The sequence below is a fragment of the Manacus candei genome, unplaced genomic scaffold, assembly GCF_025592945.1.
Source record: "Manacus candei isolate 608988 ecotype Guabito, Panama unplaced genomic scaffold, ASM2559294v1 h1tg000002l, whole genome shotgun sequence".
NCBI lineage: Eukaryota > Metazoa > Chordata > Aves > Passeriformes > Pipridae > Manacus > Manacus candei.
The window spans coordinates 5886404-5910868 of NW_026138050.1; the positions used below are offsets into that span (position 1 = coordinate 5886404).

Genomic DNA, 24465 nt, shown 5'->3' on the forward strand with positions numbered 1-24465 from the left:
AGACATCAGTCAGAGGATGTATCCTGGTGAGGATCACATCTTGAAGAGTCACCCATGTAGTCATCTAAAGAACAACAGTTATTAGCTGAAGTGCCTTATTGTATTGATTGAAGTGTACAGGGAGAAAATTGCCTGGTAAATCTCTGGATTTTTTTTTCTTTATTGTTTGAAGTTTGGTTCATTTGATACAGGAGCAACCAAGCCCACCACCTCAGTCTGGTGTCTGAAGGTCAGTGTGGCTCCCTCCTCTCCTATGAATGGGGCATAAGGATAGTCAGGGATGCAAACCAGATTTCCTCTTCCTCTGTCACCTCCTTTTCCTGGTCCTTTGTACATAATAAATTTCATTGCCTAATGTCCAGAGGGGTAAAACTGAGTTTTGCTCAGGCTCCTACTTATTAATGAGGGTCTTCAGATTTTACATCCACGGCTTTCAAAAGTACCTGATTTCTTGGGTGTAAAGTTAGAGGTGCTGCTGTGTGGCCTGTCCAAATGGCTGGTGATCAGTTCCAAAGTGGTAGAACCTCCTGTGGTGGCTCAAACTGGGCACTCAGCCTCGGGAATTCTTTGTCTGAGCATCGCCCTGCAGTCAGCTGAGTGCTCAGAGCTGCCCACTCCTTCAGTCCTGACCAGCCACAGGGTTTTCTTTCCTTGTTGTTCATTTTCTCTTTGCTGTTAGCTCCTAAGCCTGTTAAATCATATAGATTCCTTTAATTTCCGAAGGAAATTGCTACAAGGTTAAGGTAGTACCGACACAGGCTGTTTCCTACATGTTTTTAATTGGTGTTTAACTGTTCTGAAAAGTAGCATCGGGGTGAACTGGACCGTGTGTGTAAAACAACCAAACAGAAAAGGAACCAGTTAGCGTTTTAATTGAGGATGTTGTGATTTTGCATACTCAAATTCAGCTTTAACTTCTCCAAATCCATCATGCAAGGGTTTTATGCCTTGTTAGCCAAAACCCCTGTCTTTTTTGCTCTCCTCTGGAAGCTTGCTGTTGGGCACTGGTCTTGGTTGGGGGATGGCACATCACTCCCCGGGGCTCCACGAGCTGAGGTGATGCACAGAGCACCTGGAAGAAGCCCCCCAGCTGCCTCATGCCTCACAAAGCCATTTAAAAGCAAGTTCTCACAGCAAGGACTTACTAGATAGAAAAAGAGTGTGAAACTAGACAGGCTTTTAGTCTGTGCTGCTGTGGCTCTCCTTGCAGTCTGAGCAAAAAATTTGGACTAGGGCTTAAAATTTCATTAAAGGAGTTGTTTGACAGAAAATTGGCATGGCTGCATCCAGCAAGCTGCCTGTGGAAAGCAGATTGTTTTTTGCTGGAAAAACCTCTGACAAATTCCAGAAGCTACAAATTTGGCATTTGGAAATGGCGTTCCTGGATGACATTCATTTCTTTTGTCTTTCTTGGACTTGGTGGTGCCTCACAAGGATGCAATTAGAAAGAGGTGGTGTATGGTGTTTGATGTCTTTTGGGCCACTTTCACCTCTGGCTGAGGTTTCTAGTCTGTCATAAGTCTCCAAAAAGCCACAGCAGCTATGCTGCCTGTGTGGTGTGTGTTCTGTAGTGCATCAGCCAGGCCAGCTGAGAGTCTTGGGAAATAATAAATTGGAGACTCAGAACTTGGCTGCCCAGCACTCCTCCACAGAGCACACTGAAGCCACGCAGCCACAGTTTGATAATTAACTGCTTGAGCAGCTTTTCCTGTGGTGCTTTTTGCTGTGAGTGAAAGGCTTTGAGTAGGTGGAACCAAGATGAAGCTGCTCCAGTGGCTTCTTCTGGAGCCTTCCTTGCTGGCCCCTGGGCAGAGAGCCCTTGTTTTCATGTGGGTGGTCAGGCAAGCAAACAAGTGCCTACAGTGAGATTTGGAGCTCTTGGTGTTGGCGGTGCTTTGTTGGCCTCTGGACCTACTCTCTCCTCAGTGAAGCCCAATCCTATTCCACCTGGGGGAGCGAATTTTCCCTTATTCTGTTGGAAATGTGGGTTTCCTTAGCGTTTTGTGTTGTTGGTGGGAGTTTGTTTTCTTTGCTCCCAGGTTTTTATCTTGATGATTAGCAGGACTTTTCTGTTCTAATTGCCAAAAAATGACATGTTCCCTGTAACCAGCAGCCTGACAGACTTTAGGTGGGCTGTAAAATCTTTTGGAGTCAATCCCAAGAGCTGCGCATCTCTGCAGTTTAGGAATGATGTGACAAACACAAATGGCATATTTGCTACATTATCCCATCACCAGAAATGCAGTAAAATACTGGGAGACTGTTACTACAGTCCTTTCTGTTCACAGAACTCCTTTTGGGATCAAAGGTGTATTTGGATGGAGGGTCCTGTGTTCGGCATGTGATGTCTGCCCTGGGTTATTTACACACATATTCACATCTGGAAAAGTACATTTCAACTAAAACATAGCAACAGATATTTTAAAAAGCCCCTGAAGGCATACTTAAAATGAAATTAAGATCAGGTCTGCAGTCCACTGAAACAGTGACTGTTATCATACAATCCTTGTATTGTTTGAGGGTCTTCTGGATGGTCCCTGCCCTCCAACTGCTCTCAAATCCTGTAGATACCAGGACAAATTCCTGCTTCTGTTTGGATTCATCAAAGCTGTGCTAGTGAAACTGGGGTTTAACCCCAGGATCATAAGCAACTTTTTATGGCAGCATTGCATCTAGTCCATGAGAGTGAGTGTCGTCAAGGCCCTGCTCAGCTTCTCTGTTGCAGTGAAGGGAGCTGGTGGACTCCTCACCGTCCTAGTTGGGGTTTTGTTTCAATTTCTTTTGCTGGAGTTGTTCTGCTTTCTATAAATAACCACTGGAGCAGAAGCTGCAGCTACTGGCCCTGCACTGAGTTGTCCTAACTGTGGGCTGCTCTTGGTGTTTCTTGGGTTTTGGGAAATTATTGCTAAAGAGCTTGGGTTTGTGTCGATAAGGAAAGGGGAAGGGTGTGTGAACTGTCAGAAAGCGCTTTCTGCGCGCTGGGAAAGTGGCACGGCTGGAGCCCCGTGTGCCGGGGGAGTTGCCTTTGGGGCCACTTGTGTTCAGGGCCAGATGCTGGGAGAGGTTATCAAGAGCATTCTGCAGCTTCTCAGAAGGCCCCGGATGGCTGCCCAGAGTGTGCTGTCTTGCACACAAGCTCTGGAGACGTTGAACCACCGCTGTTGGCAGCGCCGTGGGATCAGTCCCTGCAGAGCAGCGTTCCCCAGGGCGTGAGCCCAGCAGGGTGTGTCTGTTGTACGACCTGCATCCTGCAGCAGGAGTGTTTTCCCACTGCCGCACATGAATCTTAATTTATACTGTATTTAAACATCCGTGCTGGAAGGCTGACTCTCAGAGACTCGGAGCAGCTGCAGCTCCTGCTGAATCCACTGACGTCAGCGGGAGCCGAGGGTGGTGTGAATTTTCATCCCCCTAGCTCAATCCCTAATCATCCTGTTGAAAAGGTCCAAGTTTGGATTCAGTGATAACAAGCTGTCCACAGCAGCTGGGCTGGAAAAATTGCAAGAAGGGTAGCAAATTTAAGTATTTGTGTTGATTTTATGATTAAATTTTGGTAGCTTTGCTGATGAGTTGCAACTGTATGGAAACAGGAATTTTGGTGCCAACTTTTGGGTCATCAGCCACCTATGTTTGTAAGCTACCATATTGTGGATATCAGATCCAGAAAGGGCATCCTGCTTGACCCAGAACAGCCCCTTTGGATGCTGGATGGGGTTTGAGCAACCCCATGGCAGGGGGGTTGGAGGTAGATGACCTTTAAGGTCCCTTCCAAAACAAACCATTCTAGGATTCTACAAAGCTTACCTGCACCCCCTGAGATGGACTATTAATGTGTTGTACTCAAACCAGAGTGCAGCACAGGGTGGCAACAGAAAGGAGATGGGTGTTCATCTTCAGAGCTCACAGTCAAACTTGCAGATGTGTGTGTAACAACTAAAGATCAGTAATGAAAACAGAAACAGAAAGGGGAAAGGCAGAATTGGTGCATTGTTTCTATTAGAGCAGAAGCTCACAGTTGGGGTTTGGGTGCAGGGAACTGATGGTGCTCCTTGAGCCTTGGGGGAGAAGGCTGGTGCCCCAACCAAGGAGATGACACAGTGGGTGGAACAAAGTCTATGTAATTATTTCCTCCTTTATTGCCAAGAAACCAATCACAGCCACTGTTCTCACTGCATAGTGCCTTGAAGATTTGTTGAATGCAGTTGCTGTACCTGCAGGTGAATTTTCATAAGCAGCGTTGGTATATTTATCTTCTTTGAGCATTTCTGGGATGTTTCTGCTGAAAAGATACCATTGAGTTTGCATCAGCAAAAAGGAAAAGGTGATTAAACATACGAACAGTTTGCATTGGCAGAGAAGTTGATGTGTTGAAGTGCAATGGTTTTATAGAACACATCCAATGATGGGGGATCATTTACTGTCTTTGGTGTAGGCTGCTCTGAAATGTCTGCTGTGAAGCTGGGCTAACACATGCCTTTATTTCTGTGTGTGATTTCTGCCTGCTTGGGCTATTTAGGGTTCTAGGGCAATTAAACCATTTTTAACTGCACTTAATTCTTGAAGGAGTTTCTAGCATATTCTAGATCAAAACTACTTAATTTGTTCCAGCACTCATACTAAAATAAAATAACATAAAATGTATTTATAATCTTTGGCATATTTTTAAGTTTTTGGAAGTTAAGGTCTTGGTGTATAATCATTGGTATCATTTCAACATTAAAAATAAAGGATGTTTTAATCATCATGTCTCCTGCTATGCATTATGGATTGCTTTCTTAGACTTATCAGTATAGGCTATGAGTTTGGAAGAGCTTGGCCAGGTGGGTTCTCACCAACTTCCAGTGTTTGGATCCTGTGTTCCAGCCTTTACATCTTTACCCATCCATTTTCTCCTGGTCTTTTTGAGGCTTTTTCACTTTTCACACACCCCAGTTCCTTCCAAGAGGTTGGCCAGGGCCTGGGATGTGACTATTCTGTGTTGTTCCTGGTTTGGGAAGTGTGTGACACCCTGCAGCAAGCTCCATATTCACCAAGTCAACAGGTGTCACCTGTCCCTGGGCTGGGCATCCCCTGGTCATTACAAGTGTAATTTTAGCCTGACACATCACAATTTCTTGGAATAGCTGTCCATGCATGACAAGGAGATGTTCTCTCTGCATCTTTAACTGCCAAAAGGCCATCACATACATGCATCACACCAGGCATCCCCAATTTCTGCTTCTGTATTGATGGCTTCAGGGCAATAATCCCTCTTTTGTCTGTAGTTTTTTGTTTTGTTTTGTGTTTTTTTTTCATTTACTGATCCTGCTGTGGTCTGAGGAAATTAGGTTTAAAATAGTTCATATACTGAGGGAGTTTTTTTTACAGTCTGATTGGGTGGATGGGAGTGGGATATTCTGCTAAACCTGTACATTTTATTAAATAAGTTTCCAATAAAATTGGATATACAATTACATGAATAATTATTGTCCAGCTGTAAGCAGAAGAAACCCTTGACTCCAGGCTGTACAATGCAATTTTTAGAAGACTTCTAAATCACAGTCGTGTCTTGATTGAAGAATTAATGGTTCTGGATTCTTCCTTAGTGTATCTTGGACCATGTTTCCTTTTCTCTGTATTTCTTTTTTCCAGACTGCTGCGGGAACAGTGGATCAGAGCCAAATATGAACGAAAAGAATTCATTCACAGCGAGAAGCAGGAGCCTTACTCTGCAGGTAGTGAAAGACACTTTTGACAGATAAGATTTTTGATGTCCAGCACCTTCCATTTTCTTTGTCTATGTTTATATGTTCTTTATATTGACTATTGCTCGTATGCCATGAAGTAGGAGGAGCAAGTGTGGGTTTTTTGCGAAAGATCCCTCCTGGTATTCCCCGTATTTGATTTGGAATAATGGGAATTTCAATACCTGATGGAAATGAATTGGAGTCTTTCTGTTGACTTCCAAGGGCTGTTCACCACCAGCAGGTCAGACAAAGTGCCAGTGGGTTCCTTGCTGGTGGGTTGGTGGAGCAGTAGGTTGGATGATTTCCTTGTGGAAGGGCAGGATTTGAAGAGGAGACCCAGGGCTTGACTGTGTTTGTTGTGTGGCTGCACCAGCATCAGGACCACATGAAAGTGCTTGAAACTAGCTGGGTATTTCTGTGCTATATGTAAGTGGCATTTAATTTACTGTGCATACTAAGTAGTTGACACCAGCTATGTGCTTGGATGACTCTGGGATAATTTTATTAGCAAAGACCGTGCTACAGATTAAAGGTTAAAATATTATTGTCATGATGCTTTTCAAGACTAATAATATGCAGGTAGCTCCAGCATTTTGCTGATATGAAAACCACAATTAAAGTCTTATCTCATATATTCTCAATTTATGTTTAGAGCATTTCTGCTCTGCTATTTTGTATACATGAGGCACACACATAGTGTGTGGGGAGTATCCATATTCATATAGAGGATGTTATGCAGATTTTTATTTTAGATTTCTCAAAGCAGTTTGCTGGAGTTGGACATGTTCTGCTGACAATAAAAATAAACAGTTTGATTTCTTAGATAATTTTGGAATGTATCTGCCAATGTGTGTGTAATGTTCACCCAGGAATAATGTTTGTAATTTCTACCTTGCAACTTCTACATAGAAAAGCTCAGATTCAACCAGGTACTTGAGGCAAATGCATAATTTTAAGCACGTGATTAGTCCTTTCAAGTCAAAGAAGAGCGTGTACCTGGTTAAAGTGAAGTAGGTGCTTCAATGCTGTGTGGGAAGAAGGGCAGTGTGTTCTGAGCATTCTGAAAGATATTATAAGAAGAGTTCAAAGGGGAGTTTATTTTAGCAGCATATTTTCTAGGTGTTCTTCAGTAATGTGGCTGCATAATATTTAACTGCATGGTGAAGTGACAGGGTTTTCTCCCCTCTCTTTGAAGTTCAAAAGCCATTAAATACAGCATAGAAGGGGAGGGGGTAAGCCATTTTCAGTGAACAGTGCTCTCGTGAGGAGGAGGGGAAGGGAAACAGGCTCGTGGGCATTGTGTAGGTTGTGTATGAGTGATTTTAGGTTGTATCTTGTCTTTGAGAATTGCACTGTTGCTAAAATCCAGCATAGGAGTTGCACAAGTGACCTGTGCATCTGAGATGTCATTCATTGATTCTTCTGGACAGGAAACTCCAAGGGGGTCTTTGTCCATGTAGTTCCTCCTTAGGGAGACCAGGTTGGTGTTACAACAAAACAAAGCTGGGGAAATACACACCAAACTTCCACAACGAGGTGGGGCCGACACCAGGGCACCCTCCTGCCCACCCCACACCCAGCAGTGTCTCACTGGAGTGTATGTATATCTCTGTTTCTTCCTAATGCTGTCTCAGACCATTTTTTCTCACCGTTCTGAATTCCCTGCAGCAGTATTAGATTACCAGTTTCAGAGCATGAAACATTTTGTTGCTAATAGAGATGTCAGTATCCATTTTCTCATGTTTGTTGGAAGATTTAATTCCATTTTCCAGTCCCAGGGGCTATTTTGCATTCTGATATTTGTTCAATAATTGCATAAAAAAATAAGAAAATGCTATATTTGAGTAGTTTTGAGAAACATCCTTCTCCAGGCAGCCGGACGAAACCTCAGTCAGAAATTCAGTGTCTTTCAGAATATCCTTTGGGGAGAGACTGTCTGGAACCTGCAGATGCCAAGCAGAAGCTATCACAGCCAAACTGGCAGACTTAGGAGAAATGAGTCTCGGGACAGGAGTGTCAGATGTGCAGGTCAGAGCTGAGACAGTCGTTCAGGGAGGCCTGGTAGGAGGATGCAGCAAACTTCAGCTGCTGGGGAAGGGTATAAATAAGAGGCAGTGTGGGATGCCCCAAAAGGCACCTTGCATAGCCCCCAAACCACTGGGAAACATCTGCCTCATGAGATACAGAGTGATGTGAGGTAGCAGAATCAGAATTGGGGAACAAAACTGGGAAACTAAGACACTTCCCACGTGCAGAAATCCCCAGTGTGGGCAGTGTTGGGCATTGGAACCAACTCTTGAGCTGAGTCTTGGGAGGAGGATCCATAGCTCTGGGTTCAGTCCCTGAATCAGATGCCCTGTCCTGGGGATGTGCTGTTGTCCGTGTGGTCACAGCCGCTTACCCTCGGTAGGACATTGCAGTGAAAATTCCTGTAAGGGAGTTTTTAGAGAGTTTCTTGCTCCCCCAGGAAGCCTTGGAGCACAAGCCCATGTGCTATTCTTGCCTTTCAGCTCCTCTGCCTCCAGTTAGTGTTTCAAACTCCAGTGGTTTCATTGTTAATGAGTATATCAGCACCATTGATTTTAGTGCGAGGAGTCAGTTTGAGTTCAGATAGTGCAGAGAGATTAGTAAAACTGATTAAATGTTTTGGTGATCCACTATTGATTCTTAGATACACCCATTTATACATTTGAGCTCTTCATTCAGCTGTAGTGTGAGCTAAATAATTTGTTTGCCCTAGCCAGACTTTATGAAACAAAACATTATTTACACCCCAGCAATCCCAATTAACACCGTGGCCACATCCTTTCCAATAGCAGTACGTTTGTTGCACAACAGCACAGAATGATAACAGTTTTGAGACTTTCACATAAACGTGTTTCAGGTTGGCTTTATCCCTTCTGGTAAATGAACTGGTGAAATTACTGTCAGTCTCCAGCTAATTGTCCCTTTTAACAGAGTTTAATGGGGCACAGGTGCTGAATTCTCCTAGAAATGGGATGACTGTAATTGCCATCAAAGTCTGGATCTGTATCTCAAGGCAACTGCAAGGTTTGCTAAATTTTAAAAATATTTTGATCGGCTTTAAAAAGTTTGAATGTTTTCCCCTGCTGTTGACAGACAGCAGTTGTGACAGTGCTTTCCAAAAGTCCTGCTGTAAGTTAGTTCATTTGGGTATTTTTGATTTCTCTTAATCAAAGGGATTTATTTTAACCAAGGGAGACATGGAGGAAGAAAAAAGCAACAGTATTTGCAGGGCTGGAGCACTATGATGTTATAAACTGGTCAAGGTGTAGCTGCTCTGATGCATCCCAGGCCATGAAAGAGAGAATGGGAATGTGGATGTGGCCAAGAAAGAGCAAAAGGGAATTGTTTTCTCCTTGAACTTTGGCTCCACTGCTTTCATTCTTTAGTCATGGGAGATTGGAGCTCCTCAGCTGATATAAATTGCCATAGATCCCATGAAAAGTGTGGAGGAATCCAGATTTATACCAGCTAAAGATTTAAACCCTATCCTTTGGTGTGGAAGTTGAAAGACTCTGATTATTTGACTGGTAGTTCCATAGTTGGGTGGGATGGCCTGTTGGGCTGCACAGTAAGATAATATGGTGTTACTGCAACCTTATTGTCACTATTCAGATGAACTCTGGTTTATTCAGGTAGTTACTAGGGGTAGCATTTCTCTGAAGATACCTATTTGCTTGTACTATCTTTTGTCAGCACCCTAAGGATTTCTTGGCTTATATGTTATTTTGTGTTTGTCTGTAAATATGATGGGTAAAATAAATTACAAGACATAAAAGAACACCCCAAAATAGTAAAATCTGTTAATATGCACTTTCCATTCCATGAGGCTCTTGCATAATTTGGGCAGCAGTCTGAATTAATTTTTCCCTGCACTCACACAGTTGGAAGGAGCTCTGACTGCAAAGCACTAGGGAAAATGCACGGGACACAAAAACGTCCTTTCTCAGTGTGAGGAAGAGACCCTTATTAGCTCAGTCTGACCTGCAGTGATGTAATGCAGTTTATTTTGAGCCTGATCAGACAAAACAGTGAGCAGTGTTGCAGCTAAAACCCAATTATTTTAACTGACAGACCTTATCCTCTGCTGTCTCTTACCCCATTTTGCCTGGCTGGTGGGGAGCTGAGAGTGTCAGAGCAACACCATCTCTGCAGTGCATTTTTTCACAACCTCAGGAGCAAATTACAGGGCTGAGCACACCCAGAGGGCAAACCAGTGCTAATGGCAGCCTAAAAGGGCACAGGTTTTACTGCACTTCAGAGAGCCTGAAGCACTGAGCAGGGAAATAAGGCATCAGCTCGAGGGGTCCTGATGCTCTTTGCTAAGCCCCTAACACATGTGGTCTTTAAGGAGATGCTCATGCAGAAAGGAGTGTGAAGCCACATGAGAACCATCCCCTCGCTTTGCTTTGCAAGCACATGCAGTAAAACCTGGTGGTGGAGGTGGCACAGGGAGAGGAGGTGAGGTGACACTGTGTGGGTGGGGTGGTGGGTGGCTGGGGACAGGGAGGGTGTTCTGATCTGTGGGTGTTTGCAAGAAGAGAGGGTGAGAGCAGAGAGGGCTCACAGGCTCAGGGAACAGGGCATCTTGCAGTCAGTAAGATTTTTATGCTGCAGACTGGTGGGGATAAAGTAGTGGTAGAGAGTGTGCTGGCTCCAAGGAGAGGCTGTTTTCTCCAGGAGCCTTTCACATACACAGGCTTACCTGTGCCCATAAGTCACTACCTGGCAATACAGCCTGCTTGGGCTTGGCTGCAGCTCCCTTGCAGGGAAGGACAGTTGAATCAAAAGGGCCAAGGATGCTGGTGAGAAGGTTTAAAGAAAGAGCACAGTCTCAGCTCAGGGCACTGCAGCTGTATCAGGGTTGGGGCAGCAGGTTGTTCCTGGATGGGAACCTGAGTGGGCTGTTGCTTTTTTTTCCCCTGCCCTATTCCTGCCTTGGCTGGGGTGAATCTGCATTGCTCCATCAATGCTTGTGCTGGTTTATGCTATCTGCAAGTCTTAATGTGGGACACTTCTCCCTCCCACTGGAGCTGCTCCGTGATCAGAGCATCGTGCTGTGGGCAGGGAGTTGCCCTGTGGGAGTGACTTGGTAAGGGTGGTACACAGCTGTTGTGTGACACCAGCTCCTTGTGAGTGGGGAGAAGTGCCATAGGTGCTTCCTGTGGCATCTTGGCTGACGAGACACAAGACATCCATGCTGAGTAAAACAGTTGAATCGAAACTCTATTCTTGCTAAGGTGTTATCAGCTAAATCAAAAGCTGCTTTTAGCACTGGGGAGGATTTGAGCCAGCTCATGTGTGTGGTCGGGATGGTAGCCAGCTGCCATCTCAGCTTCTCTCATGCAGACCAGCCTGAAGATTATTTCATTGTTCTTTTTTCCCCCAAGTGCAGCCCACATCCTTGTCCGATGTTCCTCTTCGTATTTCCACCAACTCCAGGGCAGCTCTCCTGGCTTTTCCCAGGTGAAAGTCTGAGGGTGTCAAGGTGGTGCTGTGCTAAGCACTGTACAAACACAGAGAGGGACGTTAGTGTAGTTGAGTGTAAGGTGAGAGCAGGCAGGTGCCAGCTCCTCAGAGAAGAAGAGGCAGTGCCCCACTACAAGGGTAGTTCTGCAAAACGCAGGGATGAGGATGATTTTTAAAGTGTGTAAATTATCCCATTGCTTTATAAGCAAGAGAGAGTGGTGTGTTTAGCAACACAGCAAGCCACATCTGGCTGAAATTATCCAAGATGCTGAGAAGCCAGAGGGAGAGACAGATGAATAAGCCTTGGTTCCTTAGGAAACCGAGTTCACAGGAGCACTAAGAGAAACTATGAGATAAAAGCAACCATTTTGAGGGTTACCAGCAGCAAGTCGATGGGCTTTGTCCAGGCACCACGTGTGCCATAGGGGAGCGTGGTGGTGCAGAGCAAGGTCACCTGCAGTGCCTTGTATGGCCCGGGGTGCACCAGGGTGTGCAGGAGCATCCCAGTGCCTTTCAGGAGGTGTGTGGTGTTTGGCTGATTTGGGTTTGGTGTGTCTGAAGTAACACACCACCATTTCCATGCTGTGCCTGGACACCAGCGTGACCGCCGGTTCGAGGGCGGCTGTGCCTGGCCACGGCACGGGGCACTGCTCTGCCTCCCTCCTCTGACCCGACAAGGTGGAGAAACACTTCGGCATTTTTTTTTTTTCTCTCCCTTAAACCTTTCCTCCCTTCCCCCAGTCCCCTGTGAGCTTACAACATCTCCTCGTGCTAAAAATAGCCCTGGTGTCAGCGCGGGCTGAGCGGAGCCGCTGTTGCTCCGCCTGCCCTTTGTTGGAGGGGCTGCGGCACAAACCCGGGGCAGCCCCCGGGAAGGTTCGATGCCGGAGCTGCTCCGCCGGTTGATGTCACTGGCTCTGCAATGGCAGCTCGGAGTGGTTTGTAATTGGGCCGTGAGCACTTTGTTAGGAAAAAATCACTTTATAATCTCAGCTACCTGTTCGGTGTCTGAAGCAGAGGAGGAATCTCTGCAGAGCAGTTGCCATGGTTTGTATTAACGCACCCAAAAGCGAGTGATGGCCATGGAGGTGTTTCTGGTGAGAGCAGTGGGGTTTGAAATGTCGCTTTATGAACACTAAGTCACATTAGGCTCTGAACACCAGAATGAAAGCTTTAGTGCCACATAATGCTGCGAAATTATAAATGGCCTTTAAAGCCCTGGCTGCGTTATGTGCCTGTAAAGTGAATTGTGCCATGCAAATAAAGAGTTTTATTTCCCCCTCGTTCTGTTTTTTTTTTGCTGGCACATTTCCCATAGTGCCAGTGGCTTGCCTCCTGATTTACACCATATATAGAAATGTAGAAAAAGCCTAATTATTACCGACTCTTTTAGCATTTTTTTGAGTTGAACTTCTGAAAATACTGGCTGCATCTGTAACCTCGATCCAAAGGTCTGAGTTTTTCAGAAGTTTCTGTGAATCTAAGTCTCTGTTTAACCTCAATGCAGATGTGGCTGATGGGCAAACAGAGCTGTCAAAAGCTTTAGCAGGCCTTGATCTTAGTCCTTAGAGAGGAATTTTCAATATAAAGAAATAAGTTAATTTATTTCTACTTATTAGCCCCAAAGAGAAGTTGCTGCTTGGCTCCTATTGCTTTTTAATGTCACTGTTATCTGATGCTAGTTGTAAAAAGGATTAAATTCTCTTCTGATGCTTGAAAGGCTCAAGTATTAGAGCTGAGCTTTGAGGGAAACTCGGTAATTTTCTGCTCTGTCCCTCGCTGATGGGAAGCACTAGTTTTCGTGATGCAGGGCAGCAGCGTGCGTCGGGAAAATGCAGCTGCCACGAGATCCCTCACTAAGGGATGCTTCCTGGTACTGCTGTCTTAGGCCCTCTTTCCCATCCCTGTAAAGCGAGTCACTCATAAACCTAGAGATGGAAACAGAAAAATAGTAGTAGCATGGTTAAAAAGCAGCACAAATCAGGGTAGCCTGGTATTTTGTTGAAAATTCGTGTTGAGTTTTGCGAAGCAGAGATTTGGACATGAGAGGGGAGATGTTTTGTGGTAGGAAGTCAAGACACCAGTTCCCTGCGGTGTGTGCTGGTGCTTGGTGTGCAGGCTAGGATTGCATCACTGGTGCCTCCTGTGTTAAATCACAGTTTCCAGTGAATTCCCAGCAGCTGGTTCCAGTATTTGGCTGCACCAAAGCTCCGGGTTTGGCTCTTACTGGATTTCAGCAAAACTGTGTTACAAATCTCTGCACTCGGTCTTGCCCTTGTCTGTAAGGTCTTGGCTGCTGGGTCCCAAAGTCTGGCTACATTTTCACTTTTCCCAGCTGACACCAGGAGCAGTTCCTCTGCTTGGCACTGGCACACCTGGCAGTTTGTGTTTGCGCCCTGGGGGAGCTGGAGATGGGACTGATCTCTGAACACAGCTGGATTTATGTCTGAGTGAGGAGCCAAGGGCACAGGGATGCTGCACCTCTTTGGTATGGACCTCTGCCCTGTCTCAGTGTCCCAGAGAGTAAAATGATTGGGCAAGGACTGTACTGGAGAATTTGACCACTTGGCTGAGTTTTGCAGCCTGCTGTGAGCTTGGTGCTGTGCGGGTTCTGCCAACGCTTTGTGGTCGTAGGAGCCAAGGGGGAGCATGGCAGGGAGGGATGCAGGGAGGAATGTGGGAGAGTTGGCTAAGTGGCAGCAGGTTGTAGCCCTCTCCAAAAAGGATGCAACCTCATCACAGTTTGCTTTTCAAGGGAGCATAAGAATGTTTTAGCACTTCAAGGGTGCACAAGAACATTGTGTGCAGATTGCATCCAGTGCTCTGGGTGCTCCATTAGATGCCCTGAAAAAGCAGCCTCTGTCCAGAGGTTATCACGAGAGGGATGAGGGTGTGAGTGTCCAATGGACAACTCCAAACCCTGTAGTTCTCCCAACCTAGCACCAAGGTCACTGGAGGCTGTTGTCAGGAGGGGGTTAAAGCACAAGCATCCTTCCAGTGAGTAACCTTGCCTGGCACGGAAACCTCCTTCTCCTGCTGCCAGAGCCACAGAGAGGCTTCTGTTCTCCGGGCACTGACATCAGCTGGGACATGAGTCACTCTGGGAGCCAGGTTTGGTGGGTGCTGGTCCTGCTGCTTCCCCACACCCTGGGTGATGCCTTGCTCGCTGGGTCTGAGCCCCCACACTTGGTCCTCACCTGTGCAGCACCTGGCACGTGTCAGGTGCAATGTTTGCAGCCCCAGGAGCAGGGCATATTGCCCCAGTGGGTGGGTGTGAGGTCTGGCATCTGCATCCATGCCCTGGCATCTGTGCTGTGGATTTTGGGTAGAGAAAAGGGGGACTAGGGCCTGGGTTATTTTTCTTCCCAAAAACTTTTGTCTAATAGGGAGGAACAGTTGAAGATGAAAGGCTCTGGAAAAAATTTAAATGGTTGAAATAGGAAAGTCAAAAATATGTTCAGCTGAAGCAGATGGGACACTTTTGCTGGTGCTAAGTCTCCCTTTCATGTCTTTCCAATATAATCCTTTATGTGTTTAACATTACACAACTCCCTGTCAGGACTTGCTCCAAAAAAACCTTTCTCCATCCTCTCCTTGGAGGTTTGATGGAAATGCAGTCATTCCTTTAAAACAAATATCTACTTCTTCTTCCTCAGTGTGCCCTGGCACTGGTACCACAGGAAGGGGATGGGTTGGGGGGTGATGCTGTGCAGGTCACTTCTGCTCTCTGCAGCCTCATCCAGAGCAGGGCAAAAACTGACACAACAGCCTGTCTCCAGGGTGAAAAAATACTGAGCTAAATTGCCTTGAAAGGAAAGGGATCCACTTGAAAAAATCCACTCAAGAAACCAGCAGCAGATCTAATCCCCAGCCAGACTAACAGCATCCTCTGCAGCATCTGCAGTGGGTCTGGGTGGGGCTGTGGAGGGAACAAGCCCTCCTGGGGAGCTGCCTGTGGTGGGTCCTGCTCAGCCTCACTCCATGTTAACAACTCCACAATACAAATGATGTAAACATCAAACAGGGACTTCGCTGCACTAAAGACAAAGCACATCAAAGAGCTGTTTAACAAACTAAACTCGTGAGGAGGATGCAAGGGGAGACCACAGTGTGTTTGTCTTATTATTATTTTTTCTTGTGCAAGGGGAGCAGGCCCGTGGCAGGGACCCACACAGGGCATTGTTCCCGTGCCAGGATGCACTGACGTCTCCACAGAACTGTCATCACATGACCAGGAGCTGGAGCAGCCTCTCAGTGCCTTCCAGGAGCATTTGGAAGTGCTGATTCAGACACAGTCCAAGCCCTCTGAAAGAGCACGGCCACCTCCTGAGGCTCTGTTAGAATCAAAGGAAGATGCTGCACCATTTCCCAGACTTGCTAAGGAGACACTGCTCAAAGTCACCACCAGAAGGCAAAGGAAAGGGCTCCAAACGCAAAAGCCTTTCTTTTAGAGTTAACTTCGGAGCATTTTTATTTTTTCTACCTCTCTGGGCCATGGCAAGAGGCCAATGACTGCTGTTACGCTTTCCAGGAAATCCATGAACATTGCAGTGACAAAGTGATGGGGCGGTGATGGATCTTACAGATAGCTGCTGTAGGAAGAAAAACATCTAGCAAAGAGAAATACTCTGATGTCTTCAGCTCCCCTAAAGCAGAAAAGCATTTAGGCAGCCAGAAATCGCAGGTGAGGACCTGTGGGTCTGAACTTGGAGGAGGAGGAGCAGTTGGCCAAGCAAGGCGTTGGCAGCCGGCTCTGGGAAGGGGGTAGCACCACTGTGAGCTAAAGCTGGATGTTCACAGCTAGTTTAGGATCCAGCTATAATTTTAACAGCTGGTTCTGTCAAGCTGCCTTCAGCACAGCTCTGATCCAGCTTCTATAATTAGCCAGAGAGCAGCAGCTCTCGTGCAAAAAGTAAGGCAGCAGCAATGCTCATTGCAGGGGAAGCAGAGCAACGAGGGAGTGAACCTTGCTGAAAGGGGTAAGGGCTGCCCCATGAAATTTTAAATAGTTGGAGGTTGGTCTTTTTTTTTTCTCCATCTAAGCACTTTGTGCAAAATGTTTCATTAAGGGTTTTTTTGGCCTCTCACAAAAACACACCTAAGAAATGTTGTTTCATTTTGCATCATCCTTAACAGAAATGTTTACATTTGTCAACTCAAACCAAAAGCATTTAATTTGTGGTCAGTTTGAGGTCAGTTGAATTTGCTGAACTAGTGCAGTTTCTCATGGGTGAGATGGTCTGAACCCTTCCACCCCTTGGCAGCTGAATGTGCTGCCTGTGTCTTGGGGTGTGCTCTGGATGCTCCCTGGGGATGCCCTGAGCTGTAGGTGTTCCCTGGGAGAGTCAGGCCACCCGATGAGCATAGACTATAAGATCAATAAATGTGTGAAACACCCCAGCTATAATTATCATTACTCACTCCTGTCCTTGAGCTTTCCCTATTTGAGGTCAACCACCTGTATTTTGATATTGCCTGTTCTTGTAACCTTGGGTTTTTACAGGCAATAAATGTACCTATACCAACTGGAGAGAGGTGGTTCTCCATGTTTTTGGTGATAAACATTTACTGAAAGAATAGAACCATCCCTTCCCAATTTCTGATTTATGAAGGTAGTTATTGGGGGTCTCCTGGTGTTTCTCCATGGTTTTATACTATGCACATTCACATTCCCTGTGTAGTGACACAGGACCAAAAGGCTGAGGCATCTTTTTTCTGCTAATGAGAAGGGAGTGACTGGGAAGCAATAGGATAACAAAGGGCATGGAAAAGGCTGTTTTCATGGCAACTTGTCCTAGCTTAATTAAATTTCCACTAAAGAAAGATCCGTTTTGCGTTGAAGACCTGTGCAGGGTCGGGCAGTTTCTGTCTCTCACCAGATGAAGAACATTTTCTGGGGTGAGGTCATGTCTTTTTCTGGAGTTTGCCAGAGATGTAGCTGAGCTAGATCATCCTCGACTCAAAAGTGGGAGCAAGCTGATGCTTTTCTTCCCACCACCAGCCCATTTCCACCTGCATTTTCCCCCTATAGGGAGATCACTCACCTTTTCACCTTGAAATCTCTGATGCAGCAGGGAAGCCTCTGCAGCAGAGGAGTTGTCCACACCTCACTTCTTGGATGCTTACAGTGAAACTGGACTTGGAGGTGGCTCCTCAGCTGACTAAATAGGACTGGTTTTATAAATCCTGCTGCAGTTGAGGTGCAGACAAAGCAGCCACCTCCAGTTTCATAACCAGGGCAGCCCATGAGGGACATGGTTATGTGGCACAGCAGTAACAAACAGTATATCCCCAAAATACCTAAAAGACAAGGAGGCTGCTCCACAGGGAGTGAATTTCAAACTTTCACGCATTGCAGAGGCTGGAAGAAAAAATTTTAGCCCAGCAAAGTCAATTAGAGTTTTGGTCAATGGGACAGAATTTATCCTTGATTTATATAATTCCAGGAGTTCATTAAGTGGGATTACACTGCTCCAGGGGATGGGGGGGTGATAGTTTTAGAAAAATCAAGGTGTGCAAATGTCCTTGTGCAACCTGGAGGTTGCGGCTGCGCTGCCAAGTGCTCCTCCCTTGATAGCACAGCTGCCAGATCATCCTGTACTGGCTGATTTCTGGGACAGCTGTAACACCAGCAGCCAAGAGAGGAACAAGTCCTAAATTTAAAAAAAACCCCCTCCTTTCCTGCATAAAGTTTTGACTGTAAATGTATTGAATGCTCAATAAGAGATATTCAGGAGCCATTAGCACTGCAGCAGATATGCTCAAAGCCTTTTGGATTTCTCTTCAAAGCAAAGAAAGAGGAATGTTATGTGCATGTGAGAATGGGTTTCCATGATCTATGTTTGTGTGTCAATGCTGCCTGTGTGGGGAAAATGCTTCGTTCTAGGATGCCCTGGACAGAGGGTCTTAAACCTATCTGAAGTCTGTGGTGAACTTCTCTGCTGACTTCTGTAAAGCTCTGTTGGGGGGTTAAATTCATCTCATCCTTCCTTGGATTGATCTGTGTGAGCAGCTGCCCAGGCTGAGATTTTATTTATTGGTGTGGGTAAGAGACTCCTAAAGATCTGAAGCTATTCAGGGGTGGGAGGCTCCTGATCCCATAGCTGGGGTTCGAGGACGCCTCTGTGAAATCCAGACCTTCAGGTGGTCCCTGGTGCTTTGCAGGTGTTTTGAGCTGAAGCCTCAGCAGCAGGTTGGTGCAGCTCATCTGTGGTGTGTATGAAGGGTAAAACTCTCCTCATCCCCAGCTCTTTCAGGGTGTCACCTCTTTGCTTTCTGCACAGGACTCATTGCAGTTGCATGTGAGGGCTGCATCTGGCTTCTCCCTCACCTTGCAGAGGTCCCGGCAGGACCAGCTCTGTGGTGGGCAGGGGGGATGGGTGTGGGATGGAGGCAGCAGTTCTTCCAGATACCAGGAAGGAAAGCTGCAGAACACCTTCCCGTGCAGATTCTGTGCAAGTAACTCAGAGTGGCTGCAGCAAGGATTCTCTTTTTTTAAGCGTTTATGTCTTGCCCAAGGAGGATCCTTGCCCTGTGATTTGGGAGCGGTTTAGCTTTCAAAATTCAGCTCCTGAAGTGAACTGCTGTACAGGTGTTATTATGACTTAGCACTGCATGCCTGTCCTTAAATGTTTTCTTGCCCAGCTCTCCATCTAAATCAGGCTTTGAGTGCACTCAGTGCTGGTAAATGGGATGAGCATCGCACTGGTAACCTCCCAGCTTTCATCTGCCTTTTATTACAAAAGACTGGCTTCAAAAGATCAAAACCTGAAGGTTATTTACCTGTAACAGGGTTTTTTCTCTGAGCAGCCAGCAGCTCCCAGGTGGGTATGCAGGGATGCCACTCGAAGAGGAAGCGTTTGATTTCCAAGTAAAATTAGATTCCACATTCAATTTTCAATAATGCAAGCGCAAGGCTTCCAGAAAAGACATTTTCTGTAGCAAGGGGTTGTAACATCTCCCAGTAGATACAATCGAATTGCTCTGCAGCAGTCAGCTATGGTCTTATCTTTAATATATAAACACTTGCTCAGTAATTAACTTACCACGGAAGTTGTACTGTGTCGATGGTCAATTATAAGATAAACTGATAAAAGGGAGGATGTGGCCGTGTTCTCTACCAAACCTGATATGCCTGAAGCAGGCAGGTGAAGACTTGGGAACTGTATATTTTGGTGTTTTCTCCTGATATTTGTTCCCACGCAGCATTTTCAGGGGAGGTGAGTGCTCACTGGGAGATCAATATCACTCTGCTAAAAGAAGTTTTTTCTCTGATAAGAGTCCTTTGCACTACTTTACCTTGCAGTCTCTTGCCCACTGGCTGTCGCTTCCTGATGCCGTGATTTCCCACCTTTCATGCCGCTGATGGCTTCCCTGGCTCCACAGAGGCACCTCGTGTGTCTCGTTCCTGCCACACTCAGTCGGCACAAGGGGAAAAGTGATCCCATCTGAGAAACCTTCCGGGAGTATGAATGACTGTGCTAATGTCTTTGTCACCTGAGAGCTGCTCCGTGGGGAATCATAACATGTGATTAAAGAAACCAGTTAAAAACAGCTTAGGAAGCTGGATTAGGTACATGATCTCTTATTATGGCTCCTTTCAGCTGACAACCCGGTGAAAGAAGGGGGGGGTTTGGATTACATGGGGAAACATCAGACCTGACAGGAGTGTTTTCTGAATGTTCGGCTTAGTGGTGTCATGTACAATTTTAATCAGATTTAAATAGTGGCAAACATCACAAGCTTAATGGATTTCGGCTTTATTATTGGGGCTTTGCTTGCAAGCAATTTGGATTTTCAGCTGTGAGCCAGCAATGAAGTGTATTCACAGTGACATTAAATGGGACTGGAAACCCAGGGACCAACCTTGCATTTAAATGCCACATGTGTGTGGGGACAGACCTCGTCTTCTTTCTGTCAGACTCAGATCTTTATGTGTAGTTAAGCTCAGCCCCATTTTTTTTCCATGGATATGGTGCATTTGGCTCTATTTTCCATATTTATCTGAGCAGCTGGGTAGCCGAACTAACACCTTTTTCTATTACAATAGTTTTGCTGCTCAGGATGAAGCAAGATGACAATGTCTTTTTGCAGTGATCTGGAGAGTTTGTTTTCCATGCTTGGCTTCAACCTTTAAGTTGTTCTACACATGTTCTAAAATGGTCTCTGTCCTCTATTTTAGAGGACCTGGGTTGCTCAGCCCATGCTCAGGCTTTGAATGGTTTTGGCTGTGCTGGTTTGGGGTGATTTGACCGGAGGAAAAATAGTCTCTGAGGACACTAACACCTGTATTTCTGCAGAGATGTGGTCCTGCCTCCAAACTGGCTCTTTTGGGGCATCTTTTTTATGTTGTGGGAGAAGATGCCTTGGAAGAAATCAATACTGAAGGTGGTTTTGTAAAACATGTTTGACTTTCCTCAGAGGGCTAGTAATGGGACACAGCCCTGTACCTCCAGCACTCGGGGACTGACTATCCAGAGCTGTCAGAGACCAAAGGTACCATTTCATGACAGCTGGTAGTTGAGGTCTGGTCAACTGGTTGATGCTCTGGGTCCTGCATGAGCAGAAAAAGGAGGAAAAGGGGAACATCACATCGGTGCTTTTCAAATTCCCCTTTATCGGTAAAGGGAAATATGTGTTCCTTCTCCCTTGTGTTTTCTGTGCCACCTCTCACCACCGACCTGAGGTTTCGTCTACTTCCAGCTCTGAGCTGAGCATTAGTGATGGTGTTTTCCCTCAGAAGGCCAAGGAGATGTCTGTATGGTGTTATCTGAATCATCTACTAAATCCTGGCTTTCTGTCTGATGTAGCCATTCAAGCGCTAATTGCCTTTGATTAAGTCAATCGTTTGCAGAGTGAGTGGGTTAATTGGGTATTGTGGAAGCAATCAATCTCATCAGCTGCTTGCATCCATAGCTGAGGCTCGACAATGCAGCGGGACAATAATTGTTTTATGAGCTCCGGGAAGACAGCAGAGGCAGACTGGATGGCAACAGGAAACCCTTCTCTGCAAAATGGCCTTTAGGAAAGGTAATTTGGATGCTAAGTGCTCATTAAGAGAGGACTGTTTGATTAAGAGCTGGGAAACTTGCGCCTCAAACTGTGCGTGCCTGAGAAAGCGGCTGCTGTGGGTGTCAGGGTGCTGCGCAGGGGAGGTCTCAGGCTCCTTTGCCTGGCTGGGTGAGATGCGATGAGGTTGTGTTGTCTTAGCTGGGAGTAAAGAGTTCTCTAAAGGGAGGTGAAGGGAGATCACTCCCTTCTCAAGCCTGTGACTGTGAGGTGAGACATGCCAGGCACCCACCTTGCATCAGGTGCACCAAGAACTTATCTCCCAGGTGTCCTGGGGGCAGAGACTGGTTTGCAGGATCCCTGAACGCATCCTCATTCGCTCCTTGCTGAGGCTTTAATTTCTGAAGCACTGAACTGTGCACGAGCAGTAGCAGCTCTTGGTGGCTCCTCCCCTGGTCGGTGCAGGAGAAGCCCTGGGGGAAGGATGCCCATCTCATTAGCAAGCCCTCCAGGTCCCCTCTGCCTCCTGTGCATCGGGATGCTGAGATCTCCAACACTCCTGTCTCTGCACTGCTGAACATGGGACCAGCAGGAAGCGTATTTATCTGGAGATGACTGCAGAATTGTTTGTAGGGAAGTTATAAGCTCCTCAGCACAGCTGCAGACAGGGAAAACAAAGGCAAAAAAGCAAGCAGAGCGGGGTAGTGTTTGCAGCTTTGACTGAAAGCTCTAAGGGGTTTGACCAACCTTGACCCTGCTTGCAGGAGGGCTGCCTTATGTGTGGGGAGGGTGTGGACAGAGAGTGATGTTTTCACTCCATGAGAAAATTTAGTATTCCTTATTTTACAACTTGTATCTAAATGCAAATGCTTAAAATATTCAGATTGAAGTCATTGAAATGTCTTACTTTGATGGTGGTTGAATACTACAGGAAGAAATATATTAAAACTTAGAGCAATCAAAGCAAACCATTTACATTGAGGCCAAACAAGAGGCACAGTTCTTTAGGCAGCCCTATTACAAGTCCAGTCCGTAGGGAAAACAGAGAATCTTCTCCATCCAGCCCTCTGACTATGGATGGTGGGGGGGTATTTTGGAAGGAGTGTCCTTCAGACTCCTTGTTAAAACAAAGGTTGTGACACCGGGTCAGAGGGGATGTGGAATGTCAAGGATTCACCACTCAACTGCTCCCATAATTATGCAGTTCCTTAACCTCTCAGAAAGGGTGGGCACATCGTGTCTAGTGAGTACCTATCCCCCGTGTCTAGTGAGTACCTATCCCCCGTTCTGCCTTAATTAACATCTTACAATGCTAATACAGCAGAGTGCTCAGCTCCTGACACACAGAGGAGTGGAGATATATACCCTGCAATTTCAGCAGCAAAGTGATGGAGTTGTATTTGTATCTTCTCCAAAGCTCTGAATTGGGGTCAACACACTTTAACTGCTTAGAGGAAGGGAAACCTGCTTCTGTAGGAGGAGATGCGCTGCCTGAACTCTAGGAAATGGGATTGCCCTTGGATTACTTGCACAAGTACATTTTTTTTCTCCTATTTCAGCCTCCCATGCTTTGTCTTGCACTGAGAGAAGGCGGCAAGAAACCACATAATGATGCATTTGGGCTTGGGTATGGTATTGCATATGAAACTGCAAAGTAAAGAGCAGATGTGGTTTTAAGTCCCAGTTTATAATGCCTTACTTAAGATGGCAGAAGCAAAGGCCATGGCCTGGTTTTTGCAAGACAGTGGATCTGATCCACTGCTGTCAGGAGGGTTTTTTCTTCTCTGAGAACAAAGGCTAAAGCTGATTCTGGGTACTTCCTACAATCCACATTCTCAGAGACCAAAAACCCCCATCATTAACTAAGCACTGTAACAGCTTTCTGAGGTGGGGAAGTAGCAATATCCCTCTTCTTAAGAAATAGGGAACTTGAACCAATTGCTGGCAGAAGTCAGATAGAAAGATGGTGGCTACATCAGATTTTCGTGATAGAAAGTCCTCTCCCTTGCTTCCTCTGCAGCCCCTCAGACAGCAAGAAGGCTGGGCTACACCACAGCACCCAGTGGGTCCTGCCAGTTTTACCTGCCTGGCTTGAAGGAGCATCAGACACCAGCCCACCTGAGCTGACACAAGGCCATGCACTATCTTCTTTTCAATCAACCAAGAGGGTGACCCTGTTTTCTTTGCCCCCAGAGTTTTAGCTGTGGTGATGAAGTGAGTGTGGAAGTGCCAGTTCCTTGTTTTACCTTGGAAACCATGTTACAGGTCAAAAATACCCATTTGGGCTGTGTGGTTTCAGGTCATATTACATGCCATTTGTTGGCTAACTTTGTCACGACTGCTTGGGGGGTTTTTTGCAAGTGTCACAGGTTTGTGCCAGAGCAGCTTGCGAAGGCAAGTGGTTGATTTTCCTCCTTGGCAGGCAGCTGAAGTGATGCAGAGAACTTGACATCCAAACAGCAGCGGTGTTAGCAAAGCAAGAGTGGCATTTCTAAAGGATGGCTGTAGGTGCTCTCCAGCAGGTAGTCCTTTCTCCAGTCACAGTTGGGTGCTGGTGATCAGTGGGATGATGGCAGGCAGCTGCATCCCTCGTTCTGGGCCTTGGGAGAGTGTTGGTGACATGATGCTGCACAGTCTAACACCAGTGACCAGCAGCTGTTGTAGGGCTAGTGGTTGTTCAGCTTCAACATAAGCAGAACAGCCTTCATGGAGTCCCAGAATGGTTTGGGTTGGAAGGGACCTAAATCTAGTTCAACCCCTGCTCTGGGCAGGGACACCTTCCACAGGTTGTTTCAAGCCCCGTCCAGCCTGGCCTTGAGTGCTTCCAGGGATGGGGCATCCACAGCTTCTCTGGATAATGTGTGCCAGGGCCTCACCACCCAGGAAGATCTGGATGTGGCCAGAGAACTCTAAATATTGCTCAGGTGGTTCAGCCCACAGAGACAAGGAAGAGAGGGTTTGGTTTCCAACTCCAATGCCCTCTGGTGTGAGATCTGTTGCCTGTTCAGCTTCCTGCAGTTTTGTTTCTCAGCACCTTCTCTAGTTGTTTTCACAACCCTTTAGATCAGGACACTGAGGACATGTCTTGCTGACACACTGTTTGCCTGGGGAACCTGTTTGGGTTCATGTTGGGTTCAAGTCCAGTTCACAGTGGTTTGCACTGATGGATGTTGACAGGGATGCAGGCAGCAGGTTTGGGCAGAGCAGAGGAGCAGCTCCCAAGGATGCAGCCCTGGAG

At 46.3% G+C, this 24465-nt stretch overlaps 1 protein-coding gene across 1 annotated transcript in view; it reads left to right on the forward strand.

The window, feature by feature from the left end:
• ADAP1 (ArfGAP with dual PH domains 1) overlaps positions 1 to 24465 on the forward strand; it is a 49361-nt gene that overhangs the window by 14446 nt on the left and 10450 nt on the right. The window contains exon 4 of the mRNA XM_051782004.1: positions 5632 to 5714. Coding sequence (XP_051637964.1) covers positions 5632 to 5714 — 83 coding nt within the window. The remainder of the gene's footprint in view (positions 1 to 5631; positions 5715 to 24465) is intronic.